Genomic DNA, 21,689 nt, shown 5'->3' on the forward strand with positions numbered 1-21,689 from the left:
AGTCATTTTCGTTTCACACGATGTTTCAGTCAAAGCCTGGCATACTTGGCTTTTATTGTGCAATAGATATGTTCTCACAGAGCTTGTTTCAACATGCAAAGGTGTCTACATTTCACAATGATTCCACATAATACAATACACAGAATACAATAAAGACATAAACAATAGGCTTTTTTAAAATCCAATAACAATAAAATATACACATTTTAAATGCTAGTCTGTTGGACTGTACTTCCACTAATGTGATAGGAAGGCTATTCTAATCAATGAGTTATAATGACATTCACATTACACATGTTCACATTACAGAGGATCTCAGTGTGGCAGTGCAGTCCTGTGTTCAAGCTGTTCACCGTTTTCATGATTGTGTTAACTTTGCTGGGCCATGAGGAGATGCTGCTCTGTGCGGATCAGAGTGAACTGTTTCTGTGTGTACGCTGCTGGTGTGGATTATTCTGAGATCTACTGGAGCTCGTACAGCAAATCCTGAACAGTCAGTGTCAGCTTCTGAAAGTTGGGTCTCTCATCTGCTTTCTGAAACACAACAAATGAGATTGTGGTGGAGAAAATATTGACAACACTATCATAATTCTGTACACGGTCATTGTCACAGTCTCTACTGAGGCCCACAAAAGTAACTTACATCAAGCCAACAGCTTGTCATAATGTTGTAGACCTTTTCATTGGCCAGCTGGGGGCGGTAGAGGCGCAGGCCCCGGGACACCTGATCCACTATTTCCGTGTTGTTAAGGCGTTCATACGGAAGCCGTCCCAAAGTGTACACCTCCCACATAAGAACCCCTAAGTATAGGGGGTAATTCATAGTTTGTGAATACATTTAAACACATATTACACTTCACTGACCAGAAATGCAGAAGGGAACTGACAGTTGAAACTTTACTTTGTGTCGACTCACCATATGCCCATATGTCTGACTTGCTGCTGAATTTGCAGTAGAGGAGGACCTCAGGAGGTGACCAACGCACAGGAAACTTGGAACCTGCTGAGCTGGTGTACTCATCATCTAAGACATATCTGAGGCAGCGGTGGAAGATGTAATCAGATATTTCACTTAAAACGCCACAATGTAAAAATACTCTATACACCTAAAAGTTCTTTGAGAAAAGTAAAAGGACAGAAGTCAACTATTGTACTTAAAGTTTAAAAACTAAAAATACTCATTGTGAAGAAGAAATGGCCCCTTTGAGTTATTTTAATATATTTTATATTGTTACATAATAATTACTTATGCATTCATTTGTAAGTAGCATTTTACTGTTGTTGGTGGATGTGGAGCTAATTTTATACTAAATATATACTGTTTATGTTAAAGTTGATAGTAAGGTTATCTTTGTCAAATCTTAATGTACAAAGTAACTAGTAACTAAAATGGTAAATTAAATGAGTGGAGTAAATACACAGTAAATGGAAATATCCCAGTAAAGTACCTAAGAGCCACAGTAGTAGAACAGAGTTTAGTGTCGTACTTTATTAGACACCAATGTGCCTCTGTGTATCCTGTTTTTACTTGTGAACTATTTTACCTTGATAGTCCAAAGTCAGTCACTTTGACGGTGCCATTGGCATCTACTAAACAGTTCCTGGCAGCCTGAGGACAAAACAAACAACATTCTTGAGTGTAATCATTAAACATTTACTGTTATCTTCGGATATCTAATGTCAGTATTTCTCTACATAACATGATACAACAATCTAGAAATGTACTGGCACATGTGTTGCTTTGTGTCTCTCACCAGGTCTCTGTGGATGTACTGCTTCGACTCCAGATAGGCCATGCCCTCAGTGACATCTTTACACATCTCCAGGAGCTGGACAGCTGTTGGGTGCTGCTTCAGGCCCTCCCTAAGGTAGGTCAGCAGGCAGCCATTGGAAAGGAACTCAGTCACTATATAAATGGGTCTTTGTTTGGTGCACACGCCATACAACTGGACCAAATTTTCATGCCGAAGCTTCCTGGTTTGAGCAAAAGGAGAAGGAAGTTACGAGTTATAGAAACTACATGTTTCAGTGTGACACATCAAATTTATTAGTCTTTTAAAGTAATTTAGTTATTTTTAACTTCATTTAAACTGTATTCAGTTCAAGTGTTGCAGCTGAATACCCAGCTCAGTCCAAATTCAGGCTCATTCAGTTTTGCTTACATCATGATTTTGGCTTCTTCTATGAAATCCTGTTCAGACATGGAGCCCTCTTTAATCATCTTAATGGCAACGTCGTGCTTGCCCTGCCATTTGCCATACTTCACCACTCCAAACTGACCAGTGCCTAGCTCCTTGATGAAGGTGAGGTAACGGGGGTCAATCTCCCACACGCCTGGAGCAAACAATAGAGAATGGAGGAGCACTTTTATACTCACAGCATCCACATTAAAGGAATTGTTTGACATTTTGGGAAATACACTTCAGTCAGATGAAAAGACTGATACCACTGTCATGTCTTAATGAAGCTAGCCAGCAACTGCTTAGCTTAGCATAAAGACTGGAAACAGGAGGAATTTGTATTTAAAGTCTGCTCAACAGCAAGTTCACTAATTAACACGTTTATTTAGTTTGTTTAATCTTTACAAAAGAGTGAACCTACAGAGAAGGTTTTTAAAAAATGACACATTGTGGTTTCACTGGAGGTTACGGCTCCCTGCCAGGAAACACAACCCCACGCAAAACCACATGATGTTTTACATGTTGATATGGTACATGCTGCTGCTCAATCTTCTCATCTTACTCTCGACATGAAAGCGCATTTCCCAAAATGTCAAACTATTCCTTTCACAATTAAGGGATTCATTACCTATAACAAATGTGCCCCAAAACACTACTAATGAATGATCATTACAATTCTTGCAGTGTTTATTGTAGAATTGGTGGTTTATTAATTGCACACACAGACAAACGTCTAATCAGTCACCAGAGAGAAATCAGCAGACATTATCATTAATGAGCGAATATATTCAGAAGCCAAGAAAGCTTGTGTAGTTGAGCTCTGTGGCTTATAGTTCAGGTCATACTGATAGAGTCTCTTACCATAGCCAAGCCCTGCTGTTGATGGAGGCCGTGCCCGGTTAGATACAATGTATTTCAGCCTGCTAACCATACCTAGTGAGGGTGATAGATGACAAAACCACGTTATTACCTGTAAGGTCAATATTTAGACTTTGACTGTTTCTGTTTTTTGAAATCCTGTTTGTGTGTCTATGTTTCGTTACTTTCTACCCCCTTTGCCCTGCTGCCACAACTAAATTTGAATTATATCTTATTGTATGAAAAAACTAAATAAATGTGTTTAGTGAGATATCCACACATTCACTGTATTGACCTGCTGCATTGTGCTGGTGGTAGTTGATGAGCTCTGGGATGGTGTTGAAATTATGCTTCTCTGCCAGGTAAAACTGGCCCTGCGGGGAGGTGCAGATGTTATAATGTCTGCAGCTTCCACCAGTTTCCCTGTGGAGAGAATAGTAAGAATAAATTCAAGTTGGTTTAGTTAACAGGTTTCCATCAACACAGGAACATATCATGTATGCATGAGTAGTTAATGTCTCTGTGGTTATCCATGATACAGTACAGTCTTAGGGCCAGTGTGATGTGGAGGCAGTTTAGTCCTGGTTTTGCATACATAATTTACATCTCTCTCCCTCTGTGGACCACTGTTTCCGCTTTCATTACAAACAGTTCTTCTTTTGATACGTTCACACATGACTTGAGCCAGTGGATATAGTATAAAAATGGCGCACCATACGAGGGTGTTTAACACCACTGAGCTTACTCACCCACCACCTTTACTGAACAAAGACACAGTGTATTTCCCAGCCTTGCTTGAGTCTCGCACCAAAAATCCTCCGTCTTTGTTCTGGGAAACAACACACATGTTTCATAAGTTTCAAATTAAATTTAGTCCAAATTTTTTGTAGGTGCACACACATATATAGCCATAGCTGTCCTCTTATAACATTGTGTATGTCATTGAGTTTACCTCAGTCTTTAACAGCTTTTCTGCCTGGCTACGGTTCATATTCTTGCAATACCAGCTGTGAAAATAAATGTGAAATAATTTTTTTCCTGAATTTGGTTTTTGCAGCATTTATGGCTTCGGCAATCAAAAACACATAAATACAGACAATGAACTTTACCATTAATTAATCTGCTGACATAAAAATAGCGGAAACAATAGCACCCATACTCACTCAAATTTTTCTATCCCATTTGCTGCTTCCACAACATAATTACTAGGTATGTAACCCTCATTCCTGCAAAAGAAAACAAAACACATTGTCTTTGTCTTTAATAATGTCTACATGCACACACACAAATACACAAACAAATGTGCATCTCGGCTGGACAGTCACGTGCTCACCAGCACCAGCAGCCTCTCATAAAGAAATCCTTGCTCCTGTTTATAAACAGTTTTACTTCATTCAAATTACAGACAAAACAGTACGGTAATCTATACTTTTTACTGATCATACTACAAAATGTTCTTATTATGATTGAAATGACAAAAAAAACATCTGGTCAAATACAGTAAAAACATATCTGTACACATATTCAGGTCTGTGTGTCCACTTATAGTGCTGTGTACTGTTCTTTATCGGAACTCATACTTCAATTTTATTTTATCGGATTGTTGTGTTAACTTTTTCCTCTCACCCATAGTTGTCTTTGGCTCTCCACCAGTTCGGATCAGACATCTCCAGGATGGTGTACTCTTCATCCTTCCTCAGCTCCAGGTCTTGGGGTGTCATGGGCGTGTAACTGTACTCAGCTATGACAGTCATGCCTACTGAGGGGGCAGATGGCTCAGGAGGCTGTGGAGGTAAAGGTCGACCAGGCTTCTCCTGAAACAGTGTAAGATTATTGGATGCATTATTTAAAAATTACTATCTGTAATCAGTGAATATTATTCTAATTGAACTATGTGTATACCTCTGTCGGGGTAGGTGGAAGAGGTTTCCTGGACCCCCTTCGCCGAGATGCTTTAGATGTAAATCCTATTAGTTACATAATTTAACATATGAATTAAATAATTTTGTCACAAGCTAAAGTTTAGTTGTCAACTGTTGCAGATTTAAAACCAAAGGGAATCTCGCTCTCACCGTTCTTACTATCCAGCACCTTGCAACCCATGGCTTGTTTAACTTCCTGCTGGCAGCACAGCCACACCCCATCCATCCAGGAACAAGGATGGTACTTATGCATGAGATCCTTGTTGAAGCGCACCACTATGAGCAAGTATGGACACACACACGAACACATACACAGGCCATTTACATTAAATCAACATTAGCATTTGCATATGCACCCAGCTCTTCTGTTGTGGTGCCACGGGCCGATGTTAAGATATGGTGTAATATAGCATATACTGTGTGAGATACTGTGAGTGACACACAAACACTAGATATAAATGTAAATTTGCATGCATACTAACTTTCTTTCAGCTTCTTTATCCACTGAGCCCGGATATCCTCACTCTTTGCAAAGATGTATAGCGGTCCCTCATCATAAACGATCTGTAGCAAAAATGAAGAAGGAGATACCCATCAGCTGTTTTTTTTTTATTTAAAGTTGGTATATTATGTAAATATTTTGTATCTCTAAAGTTACTAGCTCAAAAAGTACATGTGATACCAGACTATACTGCGATAGGTGTACCAAAGGCAAGACAGAAACTCTAGCTGGAGGGGTTTCTTTCATGTCATGTGCCAGACAGACACCTTTTTAATGCAACCATTTTCTGTGAGTCAACATGTGTGCAAAGCAACACCTGCACACGCGCTGAAAGTCCCCAGTTCATTTGATTGTGAGAGATGGTTTCACTTCTTAACAATGGACTTTCACAATATTAACTACTGGAGAATTGGGGAGGTCTTATCTGACAAGGAGAAAACCTCCCACGTGTCGCCCCTTGCAGCTTCTACATGTTTTTTGATTAGTGACATGTTTGAATATAATTTTATGGATCAGTATTAGACTGCAGTGACTGATATTGGGATCTGGGACAGTTTCTCTCCATCTCCAAAATCAACACCAGCATAGAGGTAGAAGTTAATGTTTTTGGTCCTGATTTCAGACCAGCGAGAATGTAAAATGGCCGGAATATTACACATCGTTGCAACTTTGTCTGTAACCTTCATGACTGTCATAAGGCGATATCTGAACGGCCGCCCTCTCCGTTAGACATGTCAGCTGACAAACATGTTTACCTGGAAAGCATATATGCGCTCTTGCGGGGCATTGGGCTCCGGCTGGACCGTCTCTACACATTTGATCTTCTCAAGGTCAACTGATCCTCTCAAACCTTTTCGCTTCTGCTTAACAGATGGGGAAACAGTCAGCTACCTTCAGACATTATGTAGCTGCATAGTTCTCTTAAGGTCACCAGCAAACATTAATCTGAGACAAAATGTGACGCTATCTCATTACAGGATATCTGCAGTTCCATATACGTACCCCTTTGTCCGGATCAAAATCATAGTAGGCTATTTTTTCCTGGGTGAGAACAAACCATCTCTCCTTGTAGTTCAAAGGAGAGGTCTTCTTCTTCTGTTGAGATCGTTTAATGAAGATTTCTTCCAGTATGTTGTCTGACATGTTTCAGTCAGATTTAATCTACATGGAAACAAGGAATGATTAATAGTTTTGTTAAGGACAACAGCAGCATAACAGCCTGCTGTTTCTCTGTGGCAGAAGAACACACTCATTCACACCTCGACTCAGGCAGTAATCACTTTTATGAGAGCTGTGACTGACACCCATTATTGCTGTGCTTAGCTTAGCAATGTTAGGGAGTTGATGTTGCACTTCACACTTATTTATTCAGTGTTTTCACTTCCTTTGGATAGCGTATTTTCACAGAATTTAAGTTAAAAATGTAACCACTCTTAAAAGAGTTGGAGCAATGCCACTATAGGAGGTGAGATATCTGGATAGAGATGAAGAGACATGCAGCATGAGCGCGAGCACATATCAGCATGTGATTAGCTGTAGTTTGCATATGCCCTGCTTTTACTGCCAGCAACATCCTCTGTTTCCAAAATCCCCCTCCCTCCCGTGGCACATCTGTTTCCCTCAGCTACTGTATCCTCGTCATCATCACACCAGCTCAGTGACCCAAATTTGTCTGTGCTGGGAAACTGTGTGAGGATTTTGGAGTGTGTGTCTTGTCTACTATATATTCCTAATATGATGGGTTTCCATTATTCCTCTTCTTATCCACTGATTGGATTGTTGTGATATTAGAAGTTGTATCAAGTAAAACACAATCAATTGCATCCAAAAGGTTTTGGTGATTGTATTTCATGTCACATAAATGTATTAGTCTTTGGTTGGGAAACTTTGCAGTTCGTTATGCAGACACAAACACACACAAACACACACACAAACACTATTACTTTTTATAACCTGATTTTGAAAGGTATTTTTAGGATCCAGCAACCTGGTTATTATACTGGTATTACAGTTCATATAACACATTAAAATGTATGTTCTTTGGTGTTTACAGTAAAACTCAAACAATCTCACCATTTTACCTGCAAGTAATGTAGGCATCTGCTAAACACTTTGTGTTGATCTGAAACTTGCACCTCAAAAACAAGACATGGCCCCTTCTTCACACCATACAGTGGATGAGAGTGGAGTGGGACAACGATATAACATCTGTCACTACAACGTAGACTAAAACAACAAAAAATAGACACTCTTCTTACAAATATATATATATATATATATAGTATATTAAGGTTTTTGACAGTACAGGAACAAAATCATCACAAATGCTGCAACAAACAGTGAAAAGTTCCTTGAGTTGTTGAATAATTTGTCTCCATTTAACATCAACAGATCCACCAGTGACGGGCCAGCTATGAAACGGGCAATAAGGTCAGATTTAGTTTCAACTGACTGATTCAGAGCTAAAACTAAAAACACATCAACCACGTTTAGGAAAAGGCACTATTCACATATACATATTAAAGTACACAATGCCATAAAGGTAGGCAGTCATAGCCTCATATTGCCAGGTGAAACATGGACTATCAGATCAAACTCACCCTCGTCCCACAGCTGAATGCTCATTGTCTGTTAGTCTCTCTCAGATGTGTTTGTACTTCAGCTCAGCCTATTTTCAGCTTGTGAGCACTTCCTTCTATCATCTGAAGTGTAACACTACCAGAAGCTTTTGTCACTCCCTGCTAAAGAAGAGGAGTGAGACATTTCTTCACAGGACACTGAATATACCTGATGGTTTTGTTTGTGCCGTCATGAACAGACAGCATTGTTCCCCATTCCGTGAAACTTTGTTTATTCATTCCTCATTTGTCATGACCTAATGTTTTCTCACATCACTAACTTGAGTAGAGGTCAACAAACTCTACAGATAAAACCATCGCTGTACCATCCCTGCTCTCTCTTTTGCTGTGATTAATTGGAGACATTCGACTGGAACTGTACGCCTGTATTTGACTGTATCGTGGCTGCCAAAAGGTTTTTTTTTGGTGTTTCTTTTTTGAAGGGAGTTGACTCACAGTGGCTGACACAGACAAACTCATAGGGAAGTTGCATCAGTGTTTTACTGCAATATGAAGGGAGAAGAGACACAGTGGCCCTGCAGCACTTCAACCTGACATTATCTCTCTCAAATGTAGTTATCTTTCATTAGCACACTTAAACATTTATGTATACTGTTACACATCACTTTATGACTTACACACTGACAACTATGTACAATATTCAGTAATGTAGGTGCCTCTGTCTCTGCACACTCATGACAACACTTTAACACTTTGCAGTGAGAAGTTTTTTTCTCACTTTCTAAGGCTGATCTTCTCAGTTGCTTGGGTGTTCTTGGGTTGTGAAATTCTATGTACTTCTACGTATTTTACTTTTCAGAAACTTAAAAGTCAAGAGTAGCCAAAGTGTGTCTTAAAAAAAAATGCTTTATCTCACACAATCATCTAATCACAAGATTACATATATTTGAATATATTTTCACCATTTATAACGTTGGTGGCTGTCAGGAGGATGGGCCACTGATCTTTCTAACCCAGATATATTGCCAGCTGTGTCACCACCTCAGTATGGGCAAGCAAGTGCAACATGTTTTAAAATGAAAAGGGCTGAATTTAATGAGTTATTAACACTAATATGTAGGATAGCGTGCAAGTTAGTATTTTGTTGCTATGTATGACACAGCAAACATAACCATATCATGAAAGACTTGGGTTAACAGGAACCTGTCAAGATGCTCTCTTTCCTGACGTTTCCTGACAGATAAGTGGTGTATGCAACAAAGTGCGTGTGTGTGAGTGCGTGCGTGCGTGTGTGTGTGTGTGTGTGTGTGTGTGTGTAAGTGTTGTGAGTGTGTGTATATAAAAGAGACTGTGAGAGAAAAAAGAGCGTTGACAAGGATGTTCAGTACAAACCAGGAGGGTTAAATCTTACCATAAAGAATTGCCCTACACATATACACATTACATGTTAACCACATTAATTTAATATTGTGGTGTTCTGTGGAAATCTATTTTCAGAATACACAAGAAACCATTAGCTTTTCCTATGATGCATATTAGTAAAGGTAACTTCAGAGAAACATCTTCATTTGTAAAGTTTTCAAGTGCTCTCTAATTCACAGAATACTACACATATATAAGGGTGACCACGAGATCCTATCTGATTATAACCCCACCACACATCTAAACCCCTCTACTGCAGCAAGAAGAGTTAAAGACATGCAACAAGTACAGCAGAATACACCATAGTCCATCACTGTTAACCAAACATTCAGAAACAACATCTTTGCATTTTAGCTGATAATGTCGCTATTATTTGACTTCTGTATTTGTAGTTTTGTAATGATTTGCATACAAACTGAATATTAGTGGGTTTCACTTCAGTACTTGTTGAACTCTACATAATACTTACTAAGACTGTTATTAAAGTATTTCTGATTCTGATTCTTTTGTCCATAACCTTTCAAATGAAATGCATTCATACAGCTTCTATTATAATTTACACTGAAGTGAACATATGACTACAAATACATCTTGACCTTAGATCTTACATTCAAAGAGCATCGTCACTTACCCAGACACCCAAAAAAGTAACGCATCAGACAGATAACTATAGATGCTGAGGCTTGAACCTTTGCCTCAGTTGCTCGTCTTCCATAAAATGTGTGTTGGTCTGTGATGCAAGAAACTTAAACCCACCCACAGAGAGGAATTGGCTCTGCTTACTTCCCCTTTTTCTTCCTGCTCATTTTCATATCAGCCCTCTGGACAGTTTTGGTGATAAGTGGAAGCGGGCTAAACATTAACACAGGACCATATTTGTGTGCTCCACATAGCCTAGTTTAAACACTTTTATTTGAGGGGATTTCTCATGCAGTCCACTGCCATTTTAAATAGTGCAGGCACAAGAAATGAATACACTTTAAACTGATCCTCTCTGCCGGCAGAAAGTCAGCTCATTGTGTTTAACAAACACTAAATGTGTAACCCTCTGCATTACTTAAAGTTTGACCTCTTTGTTAGCTTGTTTGTTTGTAGTTTTGGCCCTCCTGCTGTGTCCCGCCGCTAGGGGGCAGACTGTGCAGCCTCTCCACCGGGTCTACATTAGGGACTCCTTCCGGTCTCGTCCTTCCTCTTTCCCTCTGCATCGGGTCGCAGCCATGGTATGAAATAATCACACCAATACTTTTTTACAGAATCAAACTCAATCTTGCCGATTAAGAAATAATTACTGCGCTTGTTTAACTGTGATATGTTAACAGTGTCTTTATACACACGTCGGTGGCAGTATTAGCCGCCATATGTACATTTACGGTGTTAAATAGTCTTTGAGCAATGCTTGCTGAGTTTGTGGTGAAACGTACATGCACTCACACCGGCCTTTCTTCTTTCTAGAGGCATTTTAACTTAGATGTCAGTCAAACTAACAGCTACGGCAAATAACAATCATTGTACCTTGTTACCCTGTTGCACATGAACATGTTTATGTGAATTTACGTTGCGTGGTTACAATGCTAACATGTTAGCGTGATAGCTAACGTTAGCAGCTTTTACTCTGAGGGAGGCGCTGACATGTTGAAATGTTAAACACGAACTTACTGCTCGTTAACGGGACGTTTATAAATGTACCAATGTGACATAATACCGACTGAGATTACTTCTGACAAACTGTCCATTTATACTCCACGTATAGCCAGATAGTTAGCCGAATGAATGCTAATGGTTAGCAGTTGTCAGTAAGCCCTCTAACATTGGCCTTTTTAATTACACCGACTGGCGTTGTTTATATGTATCGTTAGTGAAAGTATCAGTGGGATTTAACTTGAAATATTTGACTTTGTCATTAAGTGTTATGCAAAAATGTTTACGGTTAATATTGTGTGTTATTTAGGTGAACGTCCCGAAGACCCGCAGGACCTACTGCAAGAAGTGCAAGAAGCACCAACCCCATAAAGTTACCCAGTACAAGAAGGGAAAGGATTCCCTTTACGCACAGGGTACGCACTCAAATAAACCCTTACATATATATATGTGTGTGTGTGTGAGAATGAATGAGTTGTGCCATGAAGTGTAGCTGATCTGTATTTATTCTGCAGGTAAGAGGAGATACGACAGAAAGCAGAGCGGGTACGGTGGTCAGACAAAGCCCATTTTCAGAAAGAAGGTATGTTCAGCTTTCTAGTTCTGTTCGATCTGTTGTGTCAAGGATTGTGTGTGTGAGGTTAGACCCAGTGATATACTGTGTGTTTTCAGGCAAAGACCACAAAGAAGATTGTGTTGAGGCTTGAGTGTGTGGAGCCCAACTGCAGATCCAAGAGAATGCTGGCCATCAAGAGATGCAAGCACTTCGAGTTGGGTGGTGACAAGAAGAGAAAGGTAGGCGTCACTGAAGTCATTTTATTTAGCAATGTATGCATGTGTTCCCTGAATGCTGTCTGAATTGTAAAGATTAAGGTCTCAGGTCTAAAGCACATTTTGCAGTGTGTGATGACTGTCCATAGGAAATTAAATAATGGATAATAATAATCTATCCACATGGTTCAAACAAGTTACTCAGAAATGGGGCCCTGACTGATGTGTTTTTAAAGCCATCTCAGCAAAGGTTATCAGAAGGATGCTTTCATAAACATAACATGTTAACATGATAAATTAATAAAAATAGTAGCTAAACATCAGTGTTGTGTAAACACTTTTCTGCATTATATAGCAGCAAAAAATGTTTTCGTATCAGGTGACACAAACAAATACGCCTGTGAAAGGCCGATATTTGCTATAACATTGCCCATCCAATATCCAAAATGTGTATGTCATCTTCTATATGTTGAAGTCTTACTCTGGTTACATTACAATCTGATACAACAGCTGCAAAATTATCCAGAAAACTTAGGTCTGTAAGATTTTGATATATTCGGCTGAACTGGAACATTGCTCCCTATTGTATTACACATTTCACTGAGAGTTTGTCAGTGTTACCGGTTTAAAATCTTGCACTTGTAGAGGAGAATAGAATTTATTTGGATTTAACTTGTGAATGTACAATTTTTGTACTTAAACATTTCCACAAGGAAGTGGAGTCAAGAAATTGACACATTAGTCAGAGTCAAAGCTGGAGAACATTCATGATACAGAGAGAACGGTGAAATATTGACGAGAAAGTGTCTGAGAATTGTTGATGCCGGTCATACATATTGGACCGGACTTAGACTTTGACCGTAGCACATTTTGCTCTCAATAGCAGAGGATTCAATATTGCTTTTTAATTTGGTTTGGTGCAAATACTTTAATTTTTATTGCAATCATGATGCTGGAGGTGGGGAAAAAACATGGGAAAGAACTATATCCTGAGGAAGAATAAGGAATCATTATATTGGTCCAGTTACCAAACCTAATGTGTGGAGCATAATGTGGCATTGAGGTCAATACCACAAAGTTTTGGTAAACATTTATAGAAATTGCTCAGATTGGCTGCCTCTTTCTGGCCTCATGCTCCGTTTGTCTGTTTTAACCTTAAATTAATAAAATAAAATTTGAGTGATTAATAGCTTTTAATCCCATTCTTGACCATAACTGCCTGTAAATTGGTGGTTGTGGAAGGATTTATATTGGAATATAATTTCAGGGAAAATTAGATCTTAATTTGGTGTAACTGATTCATATAACACCTTAATGCCAAAAGGAAAATCAAGAACCGTTGCTAGGCCATTATCTCATGAACTCAGACGGTCCCACTGAGGATGGCATTAAAAACTGTAATTTCTAGTTTCATTAAAGTGTAATTTCATAAAGATATAGCTTGTGAGATTGTGGCGCCTGCTCTTTGACATTGAGGGAGCGTATTTTTTTTTTTTTACTTTTTATGAGATGAAGGAACAATTATGTAGCATATTTATGTAATGGATTTTCATCATTAAGTTCTCACCCTTCCTCATTAACATTAAGTTTTATGATCAGAGTAAGATGGTGTAATATATATGGTAGAATATAAAGTAAAGCTGCACAGTTAATCGATATATTATCAATCGCAATATGGCCAAGTGCAAAGTACAGACTCCCAAAAATGTAAAATCAAGATTTTAATCCTGTTTTGGTTGTGAAAATTATCATTCCCACATAATTGTGAATCCCAATGTGTCAGAATAATCTGATTTTTACTGTATCATGTAGCCCTTATATAAAGTAAAATGTTTCACATGATAATACTTTGCTGGAGTTTGCTTTTGATGAGGGGTTAAGCCAACAAATGCGTGAACCTGGTTAATTAGAAATCTTTATTTGAATACAGTACAAAAGTTCAAAATCATCATAGATTAGACATTTTCTATCATTTCCAGCAGCATTTAGATTGAACCATATATCATTGACACATCTGTGTTCAACTCTACCTGAGCATCATTCTAACTAAAGTTTTCCATCTGTTCTCTTACAGGGCCAGGTCATCCAGTTTTAAACTGTGGTCCAGTCTTCTGGAGGAAATTGTCACGATTTTCAATAAATGTATTAAAACATACTTCCTTCGTCTGTTTCACTGTACCTGTCACATGTGCAAAATTCAAGCTTAAGCTTTAGATAATTTAACAGCATAGTCAGTTCAAAGCGGTGTGTAAAAACATTTCCAGTGGTTTATTCAACATAAAAAGTGGCAGGTGTACTGTAATCCTCATATCCAAGCTGAAAGCAGACTATAAAACATTTTCCCTTTTTTAAATTTAGACCCACTGTTTAATCTGTTCATATTTAATTTAAAACAATGTTCCACTTAAAGCAGTTAAATTGTTTTGGCAGTGCACAACCACCCGAGGACTACAACACGATGGTGTGCTTGCATTTGACAGACGTGTCCTGCTAGTGCACCTTGTTAAGAGCCTTAAAGCCGCTGCTGATTGGAGTGACAGTCAGTAGAGCCGTGCCTGAAGGGTTGACAGTTACTACCATTTTGCTTTGTGGAGTGTGAACACCCATTTCCTTGTACTGAGGCAGGATCTGTGTGACGTTACACTGGGGGTCACAGATCTTCCAGCCAGGAACTGCTCTGATGACGAACCCTCTGGGACCACCAATCTCCTGTTTGTTCAGTATGGCAATAGCCAGTCGGTTCTTGGACAGAGGCCTCTCCCACACTTCAAAACTGTCCACCTGTAGAATAAATCCTGATTTATTTACTTTTGACAACAGATGGTAGTACTAGTTCATGCTTGGAATTGGCATTACTACTTTGTCTGCCCCACATTGATCAGTTTCATTAATATCACTGCTAAAAGTTTGTCTGCAAGACCTTGCCAAGACGACCACAATGCACTTTGATTCCTATATAGAAACTAAATGTCCTATAAAGGCTGACAGCTGTCATTCCAGGAGGTGATCCTGCTTTGTGTCTCCCCTCACTTACCTTGGCAGTGCGGTATCCTTGCTTGCCCAGAGGGTCCTGGCTGATGGCTATGATGTGTCTGTTCTGCAGCAGCTCCTTGGAGCGAGGACAAATGTCCCTCAGATCATTAGACATGAGCAGAGGGGCTGCCATTATGGTCCATAATGCCATCTGAGACTCCTGCTGGTCGTGACTCAGGCCAAAGTTCCCAATCACAAGCTAGAGAAAAGGACCAATGTCATAAATTTAAATAGAAAGGCAATTTAGGCTTACGGCGTGAATGCAGTGCGCAACAACCTACTTTTGAGAAACACGATCACACAAAAATGCATGTTTTTTTTAATACTTTATACTGTTTTCAAACTAAGATGAATTCAGTTAAGCCTCTTATGAGAGTGAATAATACTACTGTTTGGCCTTTATGGAACCACTTTAATAACTCTTTTGGCTATATACATGAAATATACATCAACTAAAGCATCAAGAATGTTAAAGACATTTTGGGAAATATGACTATTTGCTTCCTCGCAGAGAGTTAGCTGAGAGTGGTCTGATGACCTCCAGTTCAGAAACAAATCTGCACTCTGTCTTCAGAATGCAGCAGCTGGCACTGAGGTTTTTAATATGCTAATTACACAGCATTGCACTGGCTCTATGTTCACTTCGAGAGCTTGAGTAGAGCGGAGTACCATATCGGGGTCATTCCAGCCTCCCGGTCCAGCTGAGGGGACAATGATGTCTTGATGAGAAGCAGTCCAGTCAAGGATGGACTTGATAGAGCTCCATGAGTCGTACACGTCAGCGAAGTTGCGCCAGTGGTTACACGTCTCACGGATGGCCGTGTAGTTGGGCTGCAGGCACAGAAATGCTCTTTAACGTCCTATAACACATGATGTATGGCGTCGTCATGGAGCTGATGGTTGGTTATCATTCATAAGTACTCCTTATTTCTATTGTTGTATGTGTAGAATATTTGAAAATAATTATCACATTGGGAAGCTTGAATAAAAAAGACTGAATCAAACAACTCCTCCCTCACCTGCTGGAAAGGCCACTCATACAAAGGCCACTCACAGGAGTACAGGATGCTTCTTCCGGTTTTGTTCAGTGCTTCTGCCATGTTCACGTAGCCTTAACCAGAACAAAATTGTTACCCGTTAAAGACACGTAACAGTTGACAGCTCAGAGTATGTGGGGACAGGCTTCACTGTGTTCGGATAATTATAAGTAATACTTCCACTCACCTTTTCCCAGTAAGGTCCAGTCCATATAGCAGCCGTCAAACTTGAGTAGATCTATATCCCAGTCAGCAAAAGTCTGAGCATCTGTCTCATAGTAACCCAGACTGCCAGGGTATCCAGCACAGGTATTTTTCCCCACATCTGCATAGATACCCAGCTTCAGCCCCTTAGAATGGACCTCGAACAGAAACACCAAAAATTAACTGATTTAGTTTACAAAGTACTGACTGCTGTTTGTTTTTTGGCAGGTAATGAATGAATGTACCAGCAGGTGGCGATGTTGCACAGTTAAAAAAATTGAAGCCTCCGTTACAGGACACGGCTCTGCCTTAGTGGGCCTAAATATATATCTGCTTTCCTAGTGAACATCACTTTTTAGCTGCCTGTGTAGGAATCAGCCTGTCATAGTGGTCTCAAACTCAGGAGAGCTCCTCCGCACTGTGACTGTAGCAGAGAGGGTGATACTCCTACCTTTAAGACAATATATGCCCACATATCTCCCCTGACTCCAGGTGCTGAATTTCTGCTGGTATGAAATCTGAGACCTGGGTTCCACATCTGGTCCTTTCCCCTTCATTATGTAAATAATTGCAGGTCGGCTCAGACGAATGTATCATGAATATGTAATCTGACTGTGTAATCACTTTTACCTCCAACGTTATTTAACCAGGCGTTCCCAAACTTTTTTTTTTATTTGTCAAAGATTTTCAAACTTAGACGCATTGCAGCATATATTCGCTAACACTGCACCCAATGGAATCACATCAATGGGAATATGTCTTAAATATAACATGGTTTACCATTATATAACTGTGTACACTATTCATAATGCAGCCCAAAGACTGGAAACTCCTAATAAAACGAGTACACACTCTCATTGTGCTCCTTCCAGCTAGTGAAATAAGTGAAATGAAAGCAGTTCTCACATTCCTTAAGACTATCTGAACCGCTCTTTCTTTGATGTCTATGGTGGAATTGTGGCATTGATAGTATATTCACTCACAGAGTCTCCGTGTCTCTTTTATACCTACTACTCACATAGTCGGCCAGTTTCTTTATACCCCCCGGGAATCTTTTGGGGTCTGCCTGCAGGCGGCCCTGGGCATCACGCTGGTGGGAGGGCCAGCAGTCATCGATGCAGACGTACTCGTAACCAGCTTCTTTCCAGCCCTCCTTCACCATCACATCTGCCATCTGCATGTACAGACGCTCACTGCCAGGGCAACAGGAGGAGACAGGCGGGGCTGATAGTATCAGTTAGATGCCAGTGTTCAATGTCATATGCAGGAGCAATATGGCAGACACGTACATGCTGTTTTCATACAAACGAATGCCAGTTTTTCTGTTCATTGTTGTCGACTGATACAACACGACGACTGTCAACCAACAGGCTGACATTTGGTGTTTCTAAACGCTTTGTCGGCCAGGGCTTTCTGGGAATTGTTTTTATTCTGCGCACAGGGAGTGAGCTGTTTTATTTCTGTCACTAATCAGCATAGTGGTCCCTAAAATAAAACAGGCAGCAGGATCTTGCATTATTGTGCTCTACATTCATCAAACAAAAGAAATGAGGCTTGACTAACTTTTAATACGTCTGGAGCTGCAATCATTTGTTGGTTAATTGATTGGCCCATTGTTTTTTAAGCAAAAAGGCTATCTATCTGGAGTTGTCACTTTGGGCACTATATGTGGGATGGATTTATTGGACTAATGATTAATCGGTTACTAGACACAACAATAAGCAGATCATCATTAGTTGCTAGAAAACGGATAGGTTAACCTCGAGGAGATCTGAATGTTTTACCTGAACCTTCCTTCTGAATTAAGATATCTGTGCAATATAATAATACTTTTTAGTCAATTGATGTCATAGTTGCTGATAATTGGTTATTCAAGCAAAAAGGCCAAATGTTTACCAGCTGTTGCTTCTCAAATCAGAAGATATGTTTGTCTTACATTAAAGTAAATCTCTGGGTTTTGGCAGTTAGTCAAACAAAACAAGACTTTTGAAGATGTCACCTTGGGTTTTAAAAAATACTAATGGACATTTTACACTTTTTTTTTAATGTTTTATAGATCAAACGATTAATATTAGTTGAGGAAATAATTGTTTGTTCATGTTTTACAGAATTATTGACTATTGGTCCAATGTGTTTTTCTGTATTATTTGTCTTTTTAGTTATCCTCTGTACAGCACTTTGGTCAGATTATACTGTGTTTAAATGTGCTTTATAAATTAAATTTACTTACTTACTTACTTGTTGCATCCCAAAGTAATCTGTGTTTCCTGACAGTTTTCTCTTTTAAAACCTTGTCTCATATTATTAATTCTGTTATTTCCTGTCTTTTTCCAGTCAATCCGGCCCATCCCTGTGTTTAACTGGAATGTGTGCATACTTTTATGTTCCTGTTACAAAGTGATTTGCAAATTTAGGTTATCACACTAAACATTGACATCAATATCTGCCAGTGCCTCAAACCAAAGAGGAAGAAAAAGGAGTCATTATGGTTCTGTGTTATCAAATGTCCACTGCTTTTCTGATCTAATTTTCTTCCTTCTGGGACAGTTTTTCAATTATGAAATAAAGATCTCATAATTACATGATAGATGTCATAAGTATGGGATAATAATTACATAGAAGAACGTCATATAAATGCAAATGTATTGTTATACGTGACTATGCTACGGGTTTAAGGTTATAATTATGACTTAAGTCATGATTACAAGAAAGTTCAGGATGTTTCTATATTCTGTGAAACCCTATTGTGTTTCTATAGATTGATTATAAGCATTCTCCATACTGTGTCACTTTATGTAGCCTACACACAGGGCGTTAGATCCCACGTGTCTTGTTTAGAAGTACGTTTCATACATGTTGGATCACTTTTATGTGATTTAAGAACAGACATTTTATAAATGAGATGTCTGAAGGAGGAGGTGGAGTAGAAGCAGACCGTAGATTACTAGTAATACAGGACTTGAGTAACGCTTGCATGACTGCTCTCCTTGTGTTTCAGCCCTCAGTATGATGTCTCTTACCTGATGCAGTTATTGGGGTCCCTTTCACAGTCGGTATTACACATGAATCTCTCCCAGTGCAACCAGCCCATTGTGGGTTTCAGAGCCAGACCATTGTCCAGCGCTTCAGTAGCACGACTCATTACACCCACCAACGCGAGGAGGAACACAGCAATGTACATATTTACTCTTAAACTCCCTACTCTCGCACAACAATAACAACAAGCGCCTGTGTTTGCGTTTGGGTCTATTTCCTCCTCGAACAAAACGTCTTCAGCCCGCCTCCCCCCTGGATGATTGACGTAATTCTCAGACCAATAATATTAAAATGCGTCTGACTGTCTAATGACGTTGCGTCCAGAGTCTCTGACTACAAAACTAGGAAGCGCCAAGGCTCAGGTGACAGTGTGCAAGTCAGCTGACTTCACATGATAGGGTTATAATCATGACTTGTGACCTTCCTTAACAATGAAACCAGAACAAAAAATCGGAAAGATATTTATACGGATATTCACTGTTAGTAAAACTGGGATGTTAAAACCAGTAAAAAAGTACTAATACAAAAATAATCAGCTTTAAGTAAAAGTTCTGCATTCAAAACCTTACTGATGTAAAATAATGTGATTACTATCAGCCAAATGTAGCTAATTAAAGCATTTAGGAGGATCTATTCATATAATATTCATAGTTGTGTTTTCAGTAGTGTATAATCACCTGAATATAAGAATCGTTGTTACATAAGAATAAGACGTTTTTATCTACAGACACTGCGGGGCGCCTTCCATGGACGCCGCCATGTTGAACCGCCATGTTTCTACAGTAGCCCACAACGGACATCCCGAAGACTGACTTGTGTTTTTCGCCAGTTTCGTAGCCATCGTAGTTTTTCCCACACACTTCACAGCCCGTTTTCATTCTCAGGTTGTTAAATACAGATGCGAGTGGTGTTCAGTTAGTTGCAATCTGCAGCTTCACTGCTAGATGTCACTAAATCCTCCACACTGGTTCTTTAAAGTACCAAAAGTAAAAGTACTCATTATGCAGAAACAGAAAACAGCGGAGGGTGTGTTGAACCAGTTTCAACCCACAAAATGCAGATTTTCATAAATTGGTAATAATGTAAATTTTAACACCAGCATTGATGTGTTTCATCACAGTACAGTCACTAACGTTTGCTTTTTGTCTAAATGGACATAGTATTCTAAAAACATGCATTATTTTACAACTACTAAATTGCATTATTTATTTCCCACATGTGAGGGAGTGAACCACCATCTTGTATCCAAAATAAAGTCAGGTTTTCATGCAAAATCAACTGTAAGTAAAAGAGAAACAGCAGATCCCCCGTACATCTATTTGTACTCACTCTCCAGCAGACACCAAGAATGAAAGAAAATGGCCCAATTTACCCGACTGTCCCCTGAGGAGTCTGCCTAATCAAAAATGCCACACGCACTTTCAGCAATAATGTGCTACTATGTACATATCGACGCCGCTTCAAGCTGTTTATTAGCTCCAGATCCAAGACACTAATTTGTCTGGTACAGATGTTAAATGAATTACAGATAGGTTTCTTAATTCAGCTGTAAATGGACACCCTGCTACAAAACCAAATTAATCCTGGACGTTTTTCCTTATGAAATTGTTTTCGCACACATGCAGAGATAGTGATGAGTGTTTGTATTTGCTTTTTTGTTGAAATTTAAGGAGGCAGCTGGAAATTGTTTACCGGTATTTGCTAATTATATCAGCTATTTTGAAAGTTTGTACAGAGGCACAGAAGAGTTGAAACCTCCATATATGTGCAAGTTTGTAGTTTTGTAAAAAGAATATTTCCACCATTTTCCAATGAGCCATCTGGTTCCACAATGGATACATTGTTCTTATTCAACACAGCTAAAGGGGCGATATCAAGAATTCATGACATACTAGCGCGAACAGGCTGTACAGCCACACTGAACCACCTGAGGGAGGCCTGGTAGGGGGAACTGAGAGTAGAAATCGGTGGAGATTCAACATGGAGAACATCTCCACTCCTCTTCTGTATGAACCACACATGCATTATTACAGTTCAAAATATTACACAGACTACACCTATCAAAATGGAGGCTCTCCAAGATGTGTGCTAGGTACTACAGTAAATTCATCCTGTGACTGATGTGACAAGGCAGACATGTTTTGGAACTGCCCAATAATTGTTAGTTATAGGACTAAAATATTCCAACCCTGATGTTTTACAGAAGCAACTCAAACCGGACCCAATTCTGGTGTTTGGAGTGAAAGCAGTTATCATAGAGCTGTCAAACAATAAATATAAAATTATACATTTTATAACATCATTAGCATGAAGACTGATTTTGTTGAATTGGAAGCAGAGAAAGCCACAAGCCCATAAAGGTAAACATGTATTTGATATGGTAACGTTATATAGATCATTTTAATGGGATAAAACCATGACTGGTAATTGATAACACAGGACTATATACAGTTATATATATGACATTCACTCCTTTTTTTATGTGTATCTGACTTAAATAATGTATA

The 21,689-nt window shown here is 39.2% G+C and overlaps 3 protein-coding genes across 5 annotated transcripts; 1 reads left to right on the forward strand and 2 right to left on the reverse strand.

The window, feature by feature from the left end:
* Positions 1–23: 23 nt before the first annotated feature.
* Positions 24–10,233, reverse strand: btk (Bruton agammaglobulinemia tyrosine kinase). 3 transcript variants are annotated; one of them, XM_051419512.1, is made up of 18 exons: positions 10,095–10,233; positions 6,465–6,623; positions 6,218–6,322; positions 5,443–5,524; positions 5,111–5,236; positions 4,941–4,990; positions 4,665–4,852; positions 4,202–4,264; positions 3,991–4,045; positions 3,788–3,867; positions 3,334–3,461; positions 3,042–3,113; positions 2,163–2,334; positions 1,755–1,974; positions 1,545–1,609; positions 917–1,035; positions 644–801; positions 24–534 (listed from the first exon to the last, which is right to left on the reverse strand). In XM_051419512.1, the coding sequence occupies exons 2-18, from the start codon at positions 6,603–6,605 to the stop codon at positions 463–465; spliced, it is 1,896 nt and encodes a 631-aa protein (XP_051275472.1). In that variant the 5' UTR covers positions 6,606–6,623; positions 10,095–10,233; the 3' UTR covers positions 24–462. The 3 variants fall into 3 exon arrangements, with proteins under 3 accessions (XP_051275472.1, XP_051275470.1, XP_051275471.1); XM_051419510.1 differs by having other exon boundaries at positions 4,941–5,005; positions 10,095–10,232; XM_051419511.1 differs by lacking the exon at positions 10,095–10,233 and adding an exon at positions 8,063–10,038 and having other exon boundaries at positions 4,941–5,005.
* Positions 10,234–10,525: 292 nt separating this feature from the next.
* rpl36a (ribosomal protein L36A) lies at positions 10,526–14,027 on the forward strand. Its single transcript, XM_051419514.1, has 5 exons — positions 10,526–10,683; positions 11,412–11,517; positions 11,617–11,684; positions 11,774–11,896; positions 13,947–14,027. The coding sequence occupies exons 1-5, from the start codon at positions 10,681–10,683 to the stop codon at positions 13,965–13,967; spliced, it is 321 nt and encodes a 106-aa protein (XP_051275474.1). The 5' UTR covers positions 10,526–10,680; the 3' UTR covers positions 13,968–14,027.
* On the reverse strand, positions 13,775–19,437 carry gla (galactosidase, alpha). The gene is made up of 7 exons (XM_051419513.1): positions 19,167–19,437; positions 17,165–17,339; positions 16,130–16,304; positions 15,925–16,016; positions 15,575–15,736; positions 14,907–15,104; positions 13,775–14,653 (listed from the first exon to the last, which is right to left on the reverse strand). The coding sequence occupies exons 1-7, from the start codon at positions 19,325–19,327 to the stop codon at positions 14,363–14,365; spliced, it is 1,254 nt and encodes a 417-aa protein (XP_051275473.1). The 5' UTR covers positions 19,328–19,437; the 3' UTR covers positions 13,775–14,362.
* Positions 19,438–21,689: the final 2,252 nt, after the last annotated feature.

This window comes from Dicentrarchus labrax, unplaced genomic scaffold (genome assembly GCF_905237075.1).
Source record: "Dicentrarchus labrax unplaced genomic scaffold, dlabrax2021, whole genome shotgun sequence".
NCBI classification, from domain to species: Eukaryota; Metazoa; Chordata; class Actinopteri; family Moronidae; genus Dicentrarchus; species Dicentrarchus labrax.

Excerpts from the sequence above, each read along its gene's own strand:
- btk (XM_051419510.1), bottom strand. The coding sequence starts at position 6,605 with ATGTCAGACAACATACTGGAAGAAATCTTCATTAAACGATCTCAACAG. Across the intron at positions 4,265-4,664 it reads AGAGCCAAAGACAACTATGG|GAATGAGGGTTACATACCTA; the intron begins GTGAGAGGAAAA and ends TTTCTTTTGCAG. Across the intron at positions 535-643 it reads TGACAAGCTGTTGGCTTGAT|AAAGCAGATGAGAGACCCAA; the intron begins GTAAGTTACTTT and ends GTTGTGTTTCAG.
- rpl36a (XM_051419514.1), top strand. Across the intron at positions 11,518-11,616 it reads GGATTCCCTTTACGCACAGG|GTAAGAGGAGATACGACAGA; the intron begins GTACGCACTCAA and ends TTTATTCTGCAG. Across the intron at positions 11,897-13,946 it reads GTGGTGACAAGAAGAGAAAG|GGCCAGGTCATCCAGTTTTA; the intron begins GTAGGCGTCACT and ends GTTCTCTTACAG.
- gla (XM_051419513.1), bottom strand. The coding sequence starts at position 19,327 with ATGTACATTGCTGTGTTCCTCCTCGCGTTGGTGGGTGTAATGAGTCGT. Across the intron at positions 15,737-15,924 it reads ATGAGTGGCCTTTCCAGCAG|CCCAACTACACGGCCATCCG; the intron begins GTGAGGGAGGAG and ends CTGTGCCTGCAG. Across the intron at positions 15,105-15,574 it reads GCTGGAATGACCCCGATATG|CTTGTGATTGGGAACTTTGG; the intron begins GTACTCCGCTCT and ends CCTTTTCTCTAG.